Genomic DNA, 18,973 nt, shown 5'->3' on the forward strand with positions numbered 1-18,973 from the left:
AAAGCTCATCCATCAATGCCAATCAGTGCAATTCACCTGACATCTCATTATAGGTTTTAAGCAACTGGATGTCATCTAGAAGAGGACAAATAGTTCATTACACAAACCATTATGGACCAAATAGAACCCTTATGCAAAATGCATCAAACAAAACCCGGTATATTGTCAGCAAGGGCTAGATAAAAGTCAAATAAAATAAACTGACTATTGTGGAATATGCTTCTTACAGAGCACAATGATCCAATTGCCTCACACTTATGATTTACAGACTTATATTATAAGAAGCAGTGTTGAGCTTGCTAAACAAAAAAATATGGTTTATGCATATATACGTGAAATACAGCATTAGATTAGGAGTGAAGTTTTAACTACACAGACTCTCTGATGTAGGAGTAGAAAAAAAAAAAAAAGGAGAATGTTTGGGTTCACTAGCTGGAGTTCAATATTTTCAGCAATTTCCAGCCACCCTCTAAATTAATGTTTTCAGCAGTGTCGTATACCATCATGTTGATTTCTGAATATGGCAAAACATCAAAATCCTGGCCAGTGTTACTCCTTTCACTGCTAGCTTGAAAGGATATGCAATTAATTATATTGCAGATTTATGGGATTCTAACTAGAACCACACTGACTGGCTTGCTAGTGAGTACAGGAAGAAGGTAACCCACTTGGGGCTTGAAGAGCCTACAGGGCTACATGCACAATGGTTTGCAGGAATAAATTACTTTCTTAATAGCTTGTGCTCTAGTCTATTAAAATTCATACTTTTTTCCTTTTTAGTGTCATTATCTCTGTGAACAAGTTATATTGTAGTCAGAAAAAAAAAAAGACTAAAAAAGCAAGTCTCAAAAAATTGTTAAAAAAAATACCCTCTTCTTGAATATGCTTTGAACCTACCAAAAAAATTATTGCATTGGCAAGTGTTGGGAAAGTTGACCTTATAATTCCTTTCTACTCTAGAATGATTTAAAGATTCTCTATAAACCCTTTTTCCCCTCAGAGTAGGGGTCACACTGATGCAAACAATCCAGTCTTGGGTTGATGGCAAGGACAGACTCGGAGTGGCACACTTCCTCAATCGTACCTCGGAGTCTCTCTTCGATAGACTCACTCTGCAAAACTCCAAAAATAAAAATAAAAAATTGGAATAACAATGTTAGCTATCTTGATTTAATCAGCCTAGAATACAGCCTCCTTTAGTGCAAAGCCCGTAGCATCTAGGGGAAATACGTTCCACACATAATCAGAACTGCCCCTAAAAGACTCATTAAATCCGTAATGACTGTAACTGAAGCTCAAGATAAAGTATTCTTAAGATGTCAACAACCAGATATTTAACAAAGAAAGCAAAAAGGAATGAGAAAAGGGGGAAAAAAGAAAGAAGAGAAATCTATAACCTAACCCTTCTAGAACAAGACAATAAACATATTATTACAATAGTTTAAATACTGCGACAGAAAGTAATGACATAAGTTGTTAGTTACCTTTTCATGAATTTAAATTCACCAAAACAAAAATTTTAAGTGTAAAAAATGGTTTCCTTAAGCATCTGAATATACTATTGTTTCATGAGACAAATGGACTCCAAGTGTTTCATTCCAAACAACTGAGGATTTCATCTCATTTCTAATTTTTAAAAAATAGAGGAACACATAGCATGATCTGGTCAACTTTTCATAGTCTGATATATGGAAAATGTGGGAGTATTTTTCACTTTACATACATAAAGGATACCGAAGTAGAAAAAAAGTAAAAAAGTAAGAAAACCTTAAATGTCCCAGATATAGATGGTGTGGAAGCACTCAGCCAGGTGGTAGGCGGAAAAATGGGTCTACTGGACTTTTAAACTAGTAACAGGTGGGAAAAAAAGGATAATTTATAATCCCTGTGTCTAGATATTTATAAATATTTTTTGTCAGCAGTATATCTGAGCGTAAGAGGCTGTGCCCACATAGTAAGTTTAACAATTGTAATCCCTATTCCTGGTCGGAGATGCCACAAAGAGGCATGTCCCTCTTTGACATGGCCGCTGGTCATAGAGGTTTCCATATTCAATTTTCGCCCCCTGGATATACGTCTGAAGCCTGGATGTAGCCTTTCTTCTTCAACATAAATCAACTGTACCATCATGAAGCTCAGACAGTGGAAAGAGTAAATCCTTAGAGCCAACACAAAGGGGATGGAAGAGAAAAGGCATGAAATTGAACTGATGGCTTTTTTCCCCCCATAAAATTAATTTAAACCATTTTTCCCCGGAAAATGAAGCACATTTTAACAAAATAATACAGTTTGCTTTATAAACAAAGGCAAAGTTCTCATCAATGGAACCAAATGGAGTCCAGAAAAAGAACAGTGGGTTTTTTTACATATGACAAATTTGATATATGGCAATGGTGGCACTGCAGATCGCTAATTAGTCTGGGATACTTGGTTAAGCATATGGAAAACAAAAATGAAACTGGATCCTTACCTTATCCTGCACACACACACACACACACTCAAATCCCAAGTGGATGTAAAGGTAAAAATATGATAGGTAACTTTCACTTTAGAATAATTACAGGAAGACAGCTTTATGACCATTTTTATAAGAAAGAAATTTCAAACAAGATATAAAGAAGTATAACTGTTAAAGAAAAAATAATAAAATTGAATCTATTAAAATTAAAATCTCTTGTTTATCAAGGAACACTATAAACGAAGTGAAAAGATAACATCCAATCTGGGAAGAGATATTGGCAACATAAAATTGACACAAGATTAGTATCAGATTATTCCCACAACCTCTATAAGTCAGTAAGATCCTGTAGAAACAAGGTAAAAAGTAAACAGACAAAGGGGACTTTCCCATTAAAAAAAAAAAAAAAAACTGTTGAATAAGTACATCCAACAATGTTCAACCTCATGCTAAATCAGGGAGGTGCAAATTAAGATCACATTAATGCCCTCCCGATGACAAAAATTAAGAATTCTGAATATACAAACACTGGAGAAAATGCAGAGCAACAGGAATTCTCAGACACTGATGATGAATGTATAAACCAATGTCAATCATTTAAAAGAAATAATTTAGAATTGTAAAATTTTATGTACCTATATTATGACTCAGCAATTCTACTTCCAGATAGGTCTTAAGAAAAAGCTACACACATACCAGCAAACATGCAAAAACAGCATGTTTAGAAGAGTACTGGCTATAATAGAAAAAAACCTAAAACAACATAAAATACCTATTAAGAGGAAAATAGATAAGCCAATGTAATTTAGTCAAGTAATGAAATATTAAAGTACAGTGACAATGAACAAATTCCAGCTATACAAAATAACCTTAGAATGAATTTTACAAAATATTCAGTGGAAAAAGCAAATTGTAGAAGACTGCATATATTATCATGGTACGTTTACAAAGCTCCAAAACAAGAAAAAAAAACTAAACAAAAGATTGTTTTAGAGTATGCACAGATTTAGTACATTTTTTACAAAAACAAACAGGAACGAGAAATATAAACTTAGTGGTTGGTAATTATCATGGAGTTAAATTGGTATTAAACCAATGTTCTTAAGTAGGGTGGTGGGTTCACAAGCATTCATTTTATTATAAATTGCATTTTGTATATTCTGTATGTATAAACCCTTACACTAAAAGATGACAAATGTGGTTGACATTTTGAATGTTAGATTTTATGTGTATTTAAGAAAGAATGAAAAATGTCAGCATGCCTGTTCTGTTCGGTTTGTGTATGGTACTTACTAATTTTTATGCCATTTGAATTTCAAAATGAGATATTTCATATAAAAATTAAAAAAAAAACAAAAAACACAGCAGTCTTTTCTTGAAATGCAGGAAGAACTGGTGACCATAGGTCCTCATTCTTGCATGGTACAAAAACCAGTGAAGCTAAATACCATCTGCTCCTTTTTATCCCAGTGTCCCTACCCAGCTTAACTAATTCGTTACAATTCTGGTCCCTCTAAGTGATCTGAGTTTGCAATGCCTTAGAATGAACTGGAATTAACAATGGCTCTCTCAGATTGGTGAAATTAAATATGGTTTTATTTTTTGCTCTTTGCTTATCTGCGTTCTTATCCTTCGTAGTGAGTAGTACTAATGGAAAGGAAACACAAGCATTATTCTGATGGATATTCATTCCAAGAGAAACATAAAGAAATTTCATATAGAAGAGAAGAGAATTAGAAATGAGTTATCTAGAAAGGTAGTGAATGCTACATGTTAAGAACTCAATTTTAATAAAACTAGCCTAATTTATAACACTTTCATAAAAGTTTAATCAAAGACGTTTTACATATTTGTTCTCTTACTAGATTAACTGGAGTAAAAATATATAGATGATAGAAGTGTTGAATTAAAAGCATACTTTTACATAAAAAACGAAGAGTTAATTCAATGGAATTTCAAGCTGAGAATGGAATATGAACTAGGTGAATAGCTATGAGCATTTCTTTTAGATCCAAGTTATAACTTTGCAATTGCAAAGATGGAAAGCTGCCTTGTAGCAAAGGCCTAACCTCCCTGCCAAAAAAATATCATCATCTGTCAGCGTCATATGTTCTTAAATTTTCTTGAAGAATAAAAAGGAAAAGGTGGTTAAGAAATTTGTGCATCCCACCCTTTGGCTCTCAGCCCTGCTCCTTTGGAGTGTAGTCATTCATGTGAAAGTTCATCAGCCAAGAAGGTTCTTGGCCAAGAGGGACTAAAAGGCCAAAGCCCATGGAAGAATAAGCACAAGTCTTCATTGGCATTGCAGCAAGTTATTCTGGGGCAGAGATCTTCGACTGGAACAAATTCTAGGTCCTACATCTAAGCTAGTTGCCGTTATCTAGAACCCTTCATTCCCACAGTCCGAGGCTATACCAGCCTTTTTTTTTTTCTTAACACTTACAAGCTGCTGCCAGCTAATAGCTGACCATATGTTCTGTAACGGAACCCCTACTTGCAAGAGTCAGTAAAAAAATTTGTCATTTTCTTAAGAGGTTTTGCTCACAGTGGCTCTGCAGAGTTACATCCCCCATGATGGATTTTCCCCCGGTTTATCTCCACATAACACACAAAGCAATGGAAGTTAATGAGATAAATAATTAACTTACAGTAGTGGGAATGAGCATGGGAATACAGTCTGCAATTTTATTATTCTATCCAAATTCATGACTCTTGGTTGCTTTGGAAGCTCACAAAAAAATTAAAATAAATGGAGGATCAATTGATAAAAAAGGGGCTGCGGGAAACTAACATGAGATAATGCATCAGGCATTATGTTACAATGATTTAACATCTCCTGATTTCTACTTGAAAATTACTATTATTATTTCTATGTGAAAGATGAAGAAACAATTTTTCATTTTATGAAAGGTTAACTATTATGTATCCAATGACACAGCTAGTAAGTAGTAGATCTGGTGTTTAAATTCCATAGTATGTGTTTTTCCCATTACACCACACTTTCTAGACTATAGAATTGTGCAAATACAGGCTTTCTTTGCCTATGCATGAAATATGGATTGCATAGTCAGGCATTTCAAAAATAAACTCATTACTGCTTTATTCCTTTGACAGTGTTGCCTAGTCTTACGCTAAGTATGATATTATTAAAGAAAGATAAAAAAATATTGCAAAGTGATTTACCATAAATTCATGTTATTCTTTTCTACTCAATGATTTCCATACAATGCCAGGAGACCCTCTGTACCAGGACAACAAATGTGTGGAGCATGCAGCTCTACTTCTCCCTTTTTACTAATGCCGGGGACTGCTCATCGGGCTTAGCTCTGTTAGTTATTCATGTTATGTTGGCCTGAGAATCCTCAACACAGCATTCTGTGCAGCCGCTACCAATCCATCAGAGTTAGCACGGAATCAAACATTTATATGCCACTCTCGTCTGATCTCACTCAGCACAGTGGTTCCAACCCTGTCAAAACAACCACCAATCATATCCCTACCCTACTCATTCCCAGCAAATAGCTTTGCAGCCTAGAAAACATCGACGTTTCACATATTTATCTTCCCTCTTCTTGACCCCAAACTCCTTCCAACTTCGTGCTTGTCTAAGAGGGAAAAGGTGTTTGTCTCAAATTTCCAGTCATCAATGTTCTTCCTCTCCGTCCCATCTCTTATTTATCAAGCCCTCATTTACTCATGACTTCTTAATCTTTCACCCTCGAGGTGATGCACTACCTCCATGCATAAACACATGCTCGACTTTTTCTTGCTCATAAAAATAAACAACTTTCCCCTCAGTTCTGCAGCATTTTTAAAGTATCACCTAACTTTTCCCCAATCCTGCTTAATTTTTAAGCTCCTTGAAAGAATTAACAAGAATTCTTTCTCCCTCTTATTTTCCACCTATTCCTTTCTTCATCTCCAGGAAAGGCCTAGCAGTCAAACTCAATGGTTTGTTTAGTCATTTTTGTAGTTTTTCAATGACTTAATTTTTTTTTTCAATTACAGTCCCAAATCAATTTTATTTTGCATTAGTTTCAGGAGTACAGCACAGTAGTTAGACAATCTTACTCTTTACAAAGTGTTGCCCCGACATTTCCTGTACCCACCTGCTACCCTGCAGTTATTACAATACTATTGACTATATTTCCTAGGCTATAGTTTACATCCCTGTGACTATTCTGTAACTACCAATTTGTACTTCTTAATGCCTTCACCTTTTTCACCCAGTTCTCCCCTCAACACCCCTGTTTTCTGACAACCAGCAGCCCTTTCTCTGTATCTATGAGTGTTTCTTTAGTCTTAATCCTACTTATTTACTCGGCTGCCCCTTCAGTGAACTCCCTGGGGATCTTGTCAAAATGAAGATTTAGATTCCTTGGGCCTTGCCAGGGCCCGAGATTCTGAATTTCTAGCAAGCTCCCAAGCAAAGCACGTGTTACTAGTCTACAGACCACACTTTGAGTGATGGGCTATATACAACTCTTTCATTTTTAAATCTTTCTTCTCTTACTCCCAAGACATACCTCATGCTAGTTCTCTACATTTTCTGATCACCCCTATTCTGCCTCCTTAAGATGTAGTCCCCTCTTCGGGCCTAAACATTTTGAAAAGTTTTCTGATATTAATAAAAATATGCTTTTTAGTGGTCTGTGCCAATCACTATGCTACAAATCTTAATTAATTATCTTAATCCTCAGAAAAATCCATGAGAAGTTTTTCATTTTACAGGCGGTACATTAAGGTACCATCTCCAACAGTGCATAGCCAGCCGGGAGCGGGATTCAGCCCCAAGCGACTTAATTCCGAAGCCTGGGACCTTCCCTTGGCAATCCTGCTGCATGTCAGGGTTGCAAGAAGCCACGAGCAAGCCAGTGAAGCCAACCTTGTGTCTTGAAAGGAAGCGAGTGAAAGGTATGATAAATAAAGGGAGACAGCTGCCAAAAGAGGGATTATGAACTATTGCCAGAGATCTCAGAGACAGAACACAAAAGGGTGCATGGGCTGCCTTTGCAAAGCTGGCGCAGGTTATCCGCTCCCAATTAAATCTCCGAACCTGAAGAGTCTTCAAAAAAAAAGTTAGACTCAAAAATACATATATTCATGGGGGGTGAGGAGGGAAAAAGGACTCATGGACAAGAGTGTGATGATCTGATGACTGCAGGGGGAGGGAGGTATCAGGGGGTTAAATGGTAACGGAAAAAATACGATAAAGATTTTTAAAAATCATGGTAGGGCATTTTACCAGGGGAGAAAAAAAATCAAACTCTGGGATAGTTCATCTCCTTACCATGTGAGTCATTGCGCCAACAGATACGATGTGATGTCCTTTATGTATAAGTGCAAGAGCAAAGCTCTCAGAATGGAGAGCAGCCACATACAAAAAGAGGAGACACCTGGCTCTGTGGCTTTTTGTCTGTATTTATGCCTTCCTCAATGCTCAGGCTTTTGGCCCTCTCTAATTAATCCTTCTAACACGGAACTTCTGAGGGGCAAATTAGAAGCAGAAAACATCTCCATTTTGCAAATAGGAAGCAGATGCAGTGACTTGGTGGTTCTTACTGAATCAGTAACAGAACTTCACAATCCAGCCGGAACTAGATTCCACCAATTTAGCTGCACAGCACAGCACCAAGAGTAAACCTAAAAAGAGGGCCCTTATTTTGTTTCTTTTTTGTTAAGAAACTGAACAACCAGAAGTTTCCAAAAATTCTTTTTTTGTTAATTTAGGCCAAATTCCACTAAATATGCAAAAATGTGCCACTTCTTTTTCTAGGATTAATGTATTTCTTTTAATACACTAAATCACTAAACAGAAATCTTGCCCATTAATCCTTGCAATTAGCTTTAGAAGTATCTGAGATCAGACACCAGGAAGTTAACAAAAGATATATACCTCATTTGACATTAAGAAGAAGTAAAGAAGGAAATTGTATGAAAATCCACTGTGGCTAAAATGAAAGTCATGGATTGAAGGCTTTATGAAAAACCACCTTATTAAGTCCTACCCTTCCTTAAAAAAGATAAATAGAATTAGTATAATTAATGGTTGTAATGACTTTTATAATGTGCTTTTCTTAACATAAACATTCTTTAATCAATCCAAAAGGCAAAAAGGCTTATTAATGAGTTTACTATTTTAATAAGCTTTAGTGACACAGGCCTAAAACTAGCACCTTTAGATAATTGAATCAGTCTACAATAAAATTTTCCCCCATAAATTCAATGTTTTTGGTAATTGTTGGGCATGGATTTTATTAGAAGAAGGATATAAACTAAACAACAATGTATATTTTTGACCTTCAAAGACAGAAGACAGAACTATCGTTATTCTGTATTGCTTTATCTTCAAGATATGACACTCGTGAAAAATTCTTGTTAAGAAATACATGCAGCATGAGAGCTAGCGGATGAAGTTGAAAGTCACTAGCATTAAAAGTTGGTGTAGGATGTGAATAAGGGTTGTGAACATAAAAATTTCATTCCTCCGAGTTCACTTATTGCTAATTTTCTGAAGAAAATTACTAGTTTTCAACTTAATACTTGTGTTCATGATAATTCTAATCTATTTATGTCTAGATAAAGATATAAATGATATACAGATTGCTTTTTCATGTCCTTACGCATCATAAATTTCTAAGTTCCTCAATGTTTAGAATCTATTTCATGATTTTGATGACTCGACCATAGTGTTTCCAGTTACTCCGATTCACATTTTTATTAAAAACCAAAGTCTTTCTGCACACATAACATAAACAAATACCACTTTCCTCTTACACAGACATACAGGGAATCTAAGACTGCAACACGTGAGCATCGCAGATTTCTATTCCAGGCCAGCAGAATTCTTTAATTTTTGCAAGTCTGCAATGAAACTGAAAATGAAGACGGGAAGGTTGTGGATGCTGCAAGTCCACATGGCCAAGCTTGAAAGTTTAGATCATTTGCAGCCTAACAGCTCATTCTGTTCTCCCAGAAACAATTCATAATCAGTGAGGAGTGCTATGACTCCTAAGAGAATTGGGAAATTTGCTAGTGCTCCACTTGCTCTCCCCTAAGTGACTCCCCCAAAGCAGCAAAAGTACTAAGTTAGCTCAAGACAGTGGCCCATGCTGAGTCAGCACTTGTCCTTGAGCCGAGAAATTCCAGAAGGGTGAGGAGCTGGCAAGGAGAGAAGGTTAGGAAAAAGGAGGGCTTGGAGAAAAAGAGCATATCATGTCCTGACAGTGGGTCCCCCGAGTGTATCAGCAGTCTGGCCTTCTGCCAAAATGTTTCCCTCTCTCTCTCTCTCTCTCTCTCTCTCTCTCTCTCTCTCTCTCTGCAGTAAAGGAAACAGTGCATTAAAGTGTTTTGTGGAAGATGGACAATTTGGAAAATTACACATTTGCAACAGTATTGCTTTATGAATTCAAGTTAAGGTCTTTTCCTTAAAAACAGAAGTAGTATTAACTACATATTCAAGAGAAATCTAACCCTCAGTAAAATTTTATGCCTACAGAGTCTGTTAAAGTGTTTCCAAAATAAGAGAAATGAAAGTTTCCTTTCATTTCCCTGGTGTTATATTAATGATTGTAATTATTTACCAAATATACAGAATGAAAATTGTTTAAATTAAAGTTTAATCTAAAGGTTTAAGTTCTTTCTGGAGGCTGGGGGGAGGGGTTACTACCCAAACAAGATATCAACACCCAACAGACTAGATGTTTTCAAGTGATAGAAAGCACTGGTCTCAATAACGTCAAGGTATGGGTGGGCTAAAGATCAGTCAGCGTCTATTTTTACTTATCTGTGTATTGTTTGAGATTTTCAATAAATACCTATAATTTTAGTAATTTACTATTATAGAAGAAAACCTAGTTTCTCTCTTGCTATTCTTGACTAAAGAATAAATCCTTTCAGTTTTTAGAAACTTCATTATTGTCTTTAACATACATTATTGTTAATAGTTATCAGGCACAGAGACAAAGAATTAGCTAGGAAAACAAAAAAAAAAGCTTTGCTAACATGCCCTTATAATTCTCAGGAGAGGAGAAACACTATTTTGCTCCTAGAACCAGATTATTTTGGAATGAGCCTAATGAACTGAAAAATTGTTTGTAACTGTGGCATGTTACAAAACTGATACCAAAGTAGGATAATTCTTCTGCCCTATTTTAGATGAGTCAGTCAAGAACCATGTACAAAAAAATGCTGTCACACTGTGGGAACAAATGAGGAGAAAAAAATACCACCCATCCCTTGGAAATTATATGCTTTTACTAGTATAGCAGGACAAATAAATAAGAATTGTCAGTAACGTATTGTGCAATAACTTTGAAATGAGTTGGTCAAAACTGCTATACTAACTAAAAGCAAGAAATAAATTATTCTTGAAGGAAGAATATGAAAATCTTCAAGAGATGAACCCTTCTTGAAAGTGGGTCTTGGGGAAAATGCAGAATACATTAGATCGAAGTGACAGCGAGAGGAAGGGCACTGGAGAAAGAGGCAGAGAGGGAGAAATGAAGATTACGAAATTTTCCTTTTCCCATAGCAAATGGGGCACCTCTAGAAATTTTGGCATATAAGATGTTTTAGAAAGTGTAGGGGGGAAAGATTAAAGTAGGGATACAATTGGGAGGTCAATATAGAAGAGTCTATTCATGAGGTTCATACACATTTCTAGGGCAGAGAAATAAATAAAGAGAGGGTGCTAAAGTTATTACCAATAAAGACTGGGGCTGAATGAGTGACAATATAAAAATACAAAGAACTTCAAGCTTTCACTTGTGTGAAATGAGGAAAATGATAACACAAAGGAGGTCCACTTGGTGAGAAATGTAATGGATTTGTTCAAAAATGTGTAAAAGCAGTTGAAAATGTGTATGTTCAGGGTAGGAGGTCAGGACTGGATATCAGAGTAGTCCCATCTAAACTGGAATTACAGTTGGGTCCAAGGAAGTAAAAAAATAATTTTTCTCAAAACAGTCTACAAAGAGAAGAGAGAGGACCACGAAGTAAGGAGTTGCTAGAAGAAGGTCTGGAAGCCTGAAGAGGACAACAGTAGAATAGTGATGCTTCTGTGGGGGAGGAAGGGTTGGTCAGTGGAAAAGGAGACTGAGAAAATGATCTTGGGCTTGGTTAGAAAATGACCCAAGTTACCCTGGCAGATCACTGGCAGCTACTGGAAGGTATGGCTGCATGGAGGGTCCTTGTACTGTTCTCTCTACTGTATGACTTGGAAATTCTCCTTCTTAAGTTTTAGAAAATGGGAATGAAAATTGAGGAAATGAGAGTGAAAAAAAGAAGAAAAGTAAAATGGTAGTTTAGGGGCAACAACAAATATTTCTTCTTCCCTTTCCCCCACCACCCTAATTTAAGGAAGAAGTATAGCATAGTCATTACAAGTGTAGGCTTGTGGATTCAAATACTGCCTTTGCTATTTGTCAGCTGGTGTCCTGGGATAAAACACTTGATCTTAAATACCAACTATGAGACAAGTACTTTATTTCTTGAATATCGACCATGTGATGGGTCATTCACAGATATTATTTCATTTAATCTCCATATTCTTATAACATGATTCTCAGCTCAGTTTTCTATTTCAGGAGGATCAGTGAGAATAGATGGGTCTAAAATTATAGCTAGGAAGGGTAAAGCCAAGAATCAAGCCTAGCTCTATAGATTGTAGAGCCTTTGTTCTTAACTACTAAATGGTTTAGAGAGGGAATAAATGAAGGTAGAATGTACTCCATGGTGCTCTGTGTTGGGTTGCTGAGCATAATAAGTACCATACCCAAGCCCTGAGTGCCTTCTTGATCTTTGCATCTACTGCTCTTGTTTAACATACACTCAACCTACACTTGTCTCAAAGTCAAAGTCAATGCCTGCAAGAGCCAGTTAGGTAACACATGATTTTGGGGGGCTGGAGAGCTCACCCCAACTGTGAAATGGAGTTCAGGAAGTAGTCACCACTCAGCACCAGGCAAATGGCTGTGATTTTTCCATATGGCAGTGGGTCCATGTGTACAGATCTTTAATTTTTCATAAGTGTATTATGAAGATTTTTATGCTGACAATTAATTCAAAGTGTTCTAAAACTACTATGTAGAGCAAACAATATATGAAAGTCCTTTGGGCCAGGTCGCAACCTCAGCATGACCACACAAGAATGCACTTTTATTCTAGTGGTCTCTAACAGAGCAGTGTCATTCAGGTGCCCAGAAAATGGCATGTCTGGTGCCTAAAACAGCTAATCGATGTTCCCTAAGAAATACCCTAAAGCACATGATGGCACAGTTTGCACTGTATTCTACATAACAAAGAGCCTTGAGTAACTAAGCGATGGTACTGGGAAAACATACACGTGTTGCTTTAGAAGTGCCTGATACTGTTCTATGTGCTTCATGTAACAACTCTTTTAGTCATTTCAAGAATTATATGAGCTAGATGAATTTATTATTCCCATTACATAGAGAAACAAACTGAGATAGAAGTTAAATAAGATACTCAAGGTCATTGGGCTAGGAAGCTTCAGAGGTGAGATTTGAACCTAAGGAGCCCACCTCCAGAATTGGAGACCTTCACCCCCTTTGGCACAACCTTCCTAAATTTGAATGGGGATAGAAAGGCATGGATGCTGCTGAAGGGTTGGCTGTCACCTGGTCCCTCAGGGGTGTTGCAATGGAGATACGTGATACTTTTATTCTTAGCATTACGCATCACATTAGCAACCTCAGTGGAATGGGATCTTATGTGTTAAGTATAAAATATCCAAAATATCCCAAATATTGTTTTCCACATCATTTCTGCTCATACCAGACCACCAATATATGTACTCATATAACAGCTAAGCAGTATGAACAAATTTATAAATTCATATGATTTTAATGCATTACTGAGAAGTATTTTAGGCATTCATCAGTATAAGTATATATGTATTGGTAGATACACATGTATAAAGTCTTCCTGGAGGTTTTAATATTATTTCATAGGTTTTTTTTTTTTACATTTTACTTCTCAGTTTATTACTGTATTTGATTAAGAGAGAAGTTCCAAACAAAATAATATTAAGGGATATGTAAACATACTTATCACGTTCTTAGTGTTCTCATCGACTCCCACATTTCATCAGCAATTTTTAAAATTCAAGCCTTCAGAAAGAGAAACACTTGTCTGAAGATGTTTGGATTGTCTGGGCTTTTTAAAATCAATGTCAGTTTGCATAAAACTAGAAATACAAGATACTAATGTTTCCAAAAGTACTTTTCAATAGCCCACTAACCATTAACTACTCTCCCAATGTAGCCACATCTAACAAGCTGAAAACTATTTATACTTTTAAGGAAATAAAAGAGTCTTTTCCTCTACTCCCAACATTCAGGGGAAAGTCAATTACAAAATTGTTTTTGTCTGTATTTCTGCAAGTGCCTTCCAACTTCTTCCACATTCCCCTGAGCACCTCTCCAGTCCTTTCTCCATAGAGCAGCTAGAATGATCCCTTCAAAAGCTGAATTAGATGAGTATGTCACTGTCCTTGTCTTGCTTTTTATAGCTATCACTGTGCTGAGAAACAAATCTGAGTTCCTCACAAAGACCTTTCTGACCTGGCCCATCTCCCCTCCGACAGCATCTTAGCCCATTTTCTCATCCACAGTGAGATACCTACACACCTGTTCAGTTTCTAGAATAAGCCATCTCTTTGCTGGCTCAGGGCCTCTCGTACTCCATCCTCTGCCTAGGAAGCTCTCCCCTCAATCCTTTATGTGTTTGGGGCTACCTACAGTCACATCCTCAAAAACATCTTTCCTAACTACCTACACTGAAGTTGATTCCAAGTGTTACTCTCCCTGTTCATTTTCCTTTTCAGAGATGATTTTGGCCTGTACGGATGCATTTACTTTTTTGTTTGTGTATCATTTTAGCTGTCTTTTCCACTGGCCGTATTCCACACAGGCAGAAACTACACGTGTGTTTTCACTATTGTGTAAGTGGCACCTAACAGAATGCCCAGCACACAGTTAGCATGCAATCAGCGTTTATGGAAAGAAGTGAAGAAGGGGGGACGAAGAGGAGAGAAGGAAAGAGAAAAGAAAACTGAATTTAACTGCTAGGTTCACCCAAGTTTAATTTTTTTATTATTGGACTTGAGGTCTGTTCAGATAATGGGAATGTCTGTTCAGACAATTCTCAAGTTACTTCTGACCTGTGTGTGTACCTTTTTTCACATATAATTTGTGTTGGATATGTAGGAAGAATTTCAGAACCAATGTAAGTAGAAGACATAATGAGGTGGATCTTAAAATTTGTTTCAAGTTGCTATAACTAAATCAATGCTTATAAATTGTATGTGTTGATAAGATTCTAAAATGGTATAAGTTTCTAGTTTTTTTTATTTGTTTGCTTTTTGTATTTTAGTTAAATGACCATAGGGAAATGCCATCAATTGTGGACTAAGAAGAAGCTAGTAATTTCTTAAAATGAAGGTATATAACTATAATTATTTACCCTTTCAACCATTATTTGGTGGTTTTTACTGTACACAAGACAATAATAGTTACGTGAAAATCACTTGTTTACATCTCACAATTCAAAAGATTCTAACAGATACTTTTAAAGTCCTACATTTCTAATTATTCCTACATTGAAGAGAACACTATCATTTGTTTGTGTTTATCATAACCTGATTTTTCCAATGTAACTTTATAAATTTATGAGGTTTGGGGATTCCTATCACAGTTTCCTGACTCTTTCCGTGGCCCCATGTGCAAATAGTGATTGTGTTCTTTGTTATCTTTACTGAAAAAGCAAGCCTTCTAAAGGCAGAATGTTGTGAAGTCTCAAGTGAAATTACTCCTACATCCCCATGCAGATAGGGCCAAAGATGTTTCTAGAACATAACTATCCAGAGGTATAAAGGACAGCTGACAGAGAGGATGGGAATGATTCTTTCCAATGAGTCTTGGAAGGAAGGCCTTCAACTATGCAGGTCCTTGGGATGATTTCTCAAAATCAAAAGGTTTACCTAAAGCAACCTGGCATTGCTGATGCTTGAAAGTTAATGCAGTTTGTTTGAGGAAGTTAAGACTTCTGAGAAGACATTCCTATTTCAAAGCAAAAAGCACACGTGCGTCCCTCTAGAGGCTACAAGGAGAAATGAACCAACCTGAAAATACTGAAAAGGGAAAAACTTTATTCTCCTTCTTTTCCAGATCAAACGTATTGCATTTAGTGTCAGTTTCTAGATTGAGGAGTAAGTCCTACGGAGGAAATTCGGAATCTTCTACAAATAATAGTTCTCTCTAAAGACACAATTCTGGATCTTCTTTTTTAGGTTTTTACATGCCTTTTTAAACAATTTTATTGAATGCTACATACCATAAATTTACCCATTTTAAGAGTACAATTAAATAATTCTTTTTCAGTATATTTAAACTGGGTTGCGTAACTATCAGCATAATCCAGTTCCAGAACATTTCCATCACACCCACTAAGATCCCTCCTGCCAATTTACAGCTAATCCCCCGTCCCTCCCAAGTCCCTGGAAACCACTAATCTACTTCGTATCTCTGGATTGGTCTCTTATTTCATTTTTGAAATATGACAGTCACAATGAAACACCCATAACAAAATGATCAAAACAGGTTTCCTTTTTGTAATACTTCTTCAAAATGTCCTGCTTTGATCAATGTCATGAAACCAAATCAAACTTTTGGGGAAGAGCCTGGAAATACCTACTTCTCAATGTCCCACACAGTGTGTATTTAACCTTCTGTCTCTCATGTCTGTGTAAAAATTGGCCACGGGTACATTTTTAGCATACAGGTCAGTAGCCCATTTCAAAATAAGGTTTTACATCCCAAGGTTTTATAAAGGATTAATGGCTCTTATATTCGCCTCTACTGGGTATGAGATATCCATTTTTAAATAACTATCAAAAATATCCTAAACGGTTCTCTCTGCTAACAAGCTTTTAAAATACTTCCACTCTGAATCTGTTGAGAGCATTTTAATTGTAGTGGCGTGACAGAGACCCCCAGTGACGAAAGCGAAGATTCCCTCAAGAATCCAGATTCTCAAAAGGTTAAGATCTAGAGCTCCCTCTATTCTGTCCTTTGGGGCAGGAACCCTGCTCTGGAACCTGCCCTGTTACCCAATGCAGAGCACTTCATTTTTTGTGCCTCAGTTTCCTCTTCCATACAATGAAAAGAGTAAGAGTTTATTTGGGGTGTACAAGTACTAAGATGTGTGCCTGTTTGCAACCAGTATTACTTGGGTGGTATTTTACCAAGGATAATTATCATCATTTCTATGTGGGTAAAGAACAGATTTGTGATTAGTCATAGAAAAATGACTGACAATAGGCAGACTGAAGATTTTTAATTATCAATTTATCATTACTTGTATTGCATACTTTCCGGGTCTTCAAGGCCAGGCTGTGGTTGCAGGTCATTTCCAAGCCTACAGAACAAACCAGGAGAAAATCAAGGCTGTTCTCAAAGAAGGTAAGTGTTAACTCCATTACCCCGTCCCTCCCAGGGCCAGTGTGCCAAGAATGTGCTGACCCCTTCTCACACTTTTTTGTATTTCCTGGTTTTTATTGCCTTCTTAAAGGCAATTTCCCTCACCTTTCCAAATAGTAAAGTGCCTACTTCACAAAGGTCAGATTATGGAATCACAGCAAGGTGGAAGTGGAATAAATTTGGGTCTGGATAAGTAAAATAAAACAAATCATACCAAACACAAAATCAAAGTTGAGCATTAATGGTTTGATTTTTAGGTTCCATTTTTTTTCCCCCAGGCAATTTATGCTTTAAAGCATTATTAAGTTAGGAACAGTATGTATCTTTGTGAATCAAAACCAGTAGAAAATCAAACCACTATAATTAACGTAACAAGGCCTGCTGACTCACCTCCACTAAACACAAGTCTCTAAAAGCCCAAATCCACACATTAATTGCGATTAATGCTTCTCTCCTCTTTTCAAGCACCATGGAGCAGAGTTTTATAAACAGCAAAGAGTGTTAATTTAAACAAAATATAAAAAGGCAATTCTTTCTAGGTGGTAAAGCTGGGTCTGCATATTTTCATTATTACATAATGGTTACCTTTAGCCCATAAACTAGAAGGTCATGGTAAGGTCACAATGAAGTGGCAAATGTAATAACTGAGAAGAAAAGTAACTAGACACCATATTTAAGATGACTTTTCCCTAGCTTGGTAAATGAATGTTCTTTTAGTGTAGCTCATTCAGCAGTGCTGATTTAAAATAGGTTTTCTATTTAAATCATTCATCTATACTCTGTATCATAACAAAATTTCTTTTTTAGTGCTTTCCCGCACCCCTTTTGAAATGCACAATCCAGAATTTGCTATGGTCCAAATGATGGGAGTTAACTTAAAGGTTAAAGCCATTCTTGGCTTCAAATGTACATATTCAGATTTAAGAACATGAAATAGGACACTGTCAGACTCTTTGTGTTTCTAGAAAACTTATCCCTACACCAGGTGATGACAAACTAATCCCAAGAATTAAACATTTTAAAAGTTGTGTTCTTCACTTCACACAAAAGTGCAAAATCTGCTTAGGCAGAGAATAGCTGGAGAACTTTTCTACCCAAATGTGTCGGTCAGTGTGATAGCTGTGTTTTTCATTTATATGCTGTTGATACCCAAGATAGAACAAATAATGTCATCAATTTCCTTCAATTACCTCCTAAAGGATTCATTTGCACCCGGGGAATAAAAAGGTTGCGACAGTAGCTTCAGGATCACTCAGCAGCAAGAATCGACATTAATAACTAGCCTCAGAGGCACAGAGGGAGGGAAAAAAGTCATTTACTTAACATTCTTAAATTCTTTGTGGTATAACAAGACTATGTCATGATTTAGGGTTAAAAAGTACAGTTTTGCTCATGAGAAAAGTCTTTCATAATCTACACATTTCTGTGACACTGGAGTTATGAGATCTTAAGCAACCTTTAAATGTGGTATAACCCTGATGAAAGCTCTCAAACAGTCTTCGGAGGAAAAAGAAAATTCGGATTTTACTTGACTCCTGAGACTTTAGATAGCCCAGGCCTTATTGTATATAAAGACGTTCCTTTATGCAATAGTTAGACAGTGCTGAAGAATATAACTTTTGTATGCCTCTATCGCTGCAGAGGGTCATGGGGAGCTAATTAAGCATTCTTCCTTTGGTTTGATTGCATAAAGAGTTGGTTTTGTAATATAATAGCACGTGAAGGTCAGTATGATTCTGAGAGAAACCTTAGCTGCTGTGACAAATCCAATAACTGTCAGGGTATTCTGTTCATAAAAGTAATGCATTTCTCAAAATATTTTGCTGATTTGTGAAGGTACTGGGAAATGTTTTGCTGGCTGCAGGGCTGACCTGCTGCACAACACTTACAGTGTCAACAGATTTGACAACTATACAGCGTCAACTGTCTAGGCTGTCAACAGATTTTCTTAGGAGACACAGATTTGCATTTTGAACTAAGGCAGAGACCAAAACCAGGATAATTGAGGTACACA

At 36.5% G+C, this 18,973-nt stretch overlaps 1 protein-coding gene across 1 annotated transcript in view; it reads right to left on the reverse strand.

Annotated features, from left to right (window-relative positions):
• Positions 1-18,973, reverse strand: part of LOC150001369 (histone deacetylase 9-like) — a 465,158-nt gene that overhangs the window by 263,507 nt on the left and 182,678 nt on the right. Inside the window, exon 2 of the mRNA XM_090287130.1 lies at positions 16,838-16,897. Coding sequence (XP_090143256.1) covers positions 16,838-16,897 — 60 coding nt within the window. The remainder of the gene's footprint in view (positions 1-16,837; positions 16,898-18,973) is intronic.

Source organism: Furipterus horrens, unplaced genomic scaffold (genome assembly GCF_987537825.1).
Source record: "Furipterus horrens unplaced genomic scaffold, mFurHor1.1.pri manual_scaffold_9, whole genome shotgun sequence".
Lineage (NCBI taxonomy): Eukaryota > Metazoa > Chordata > Mammalia > Chiroptera > Furipteridae > Furipterus > Furipterus horrens.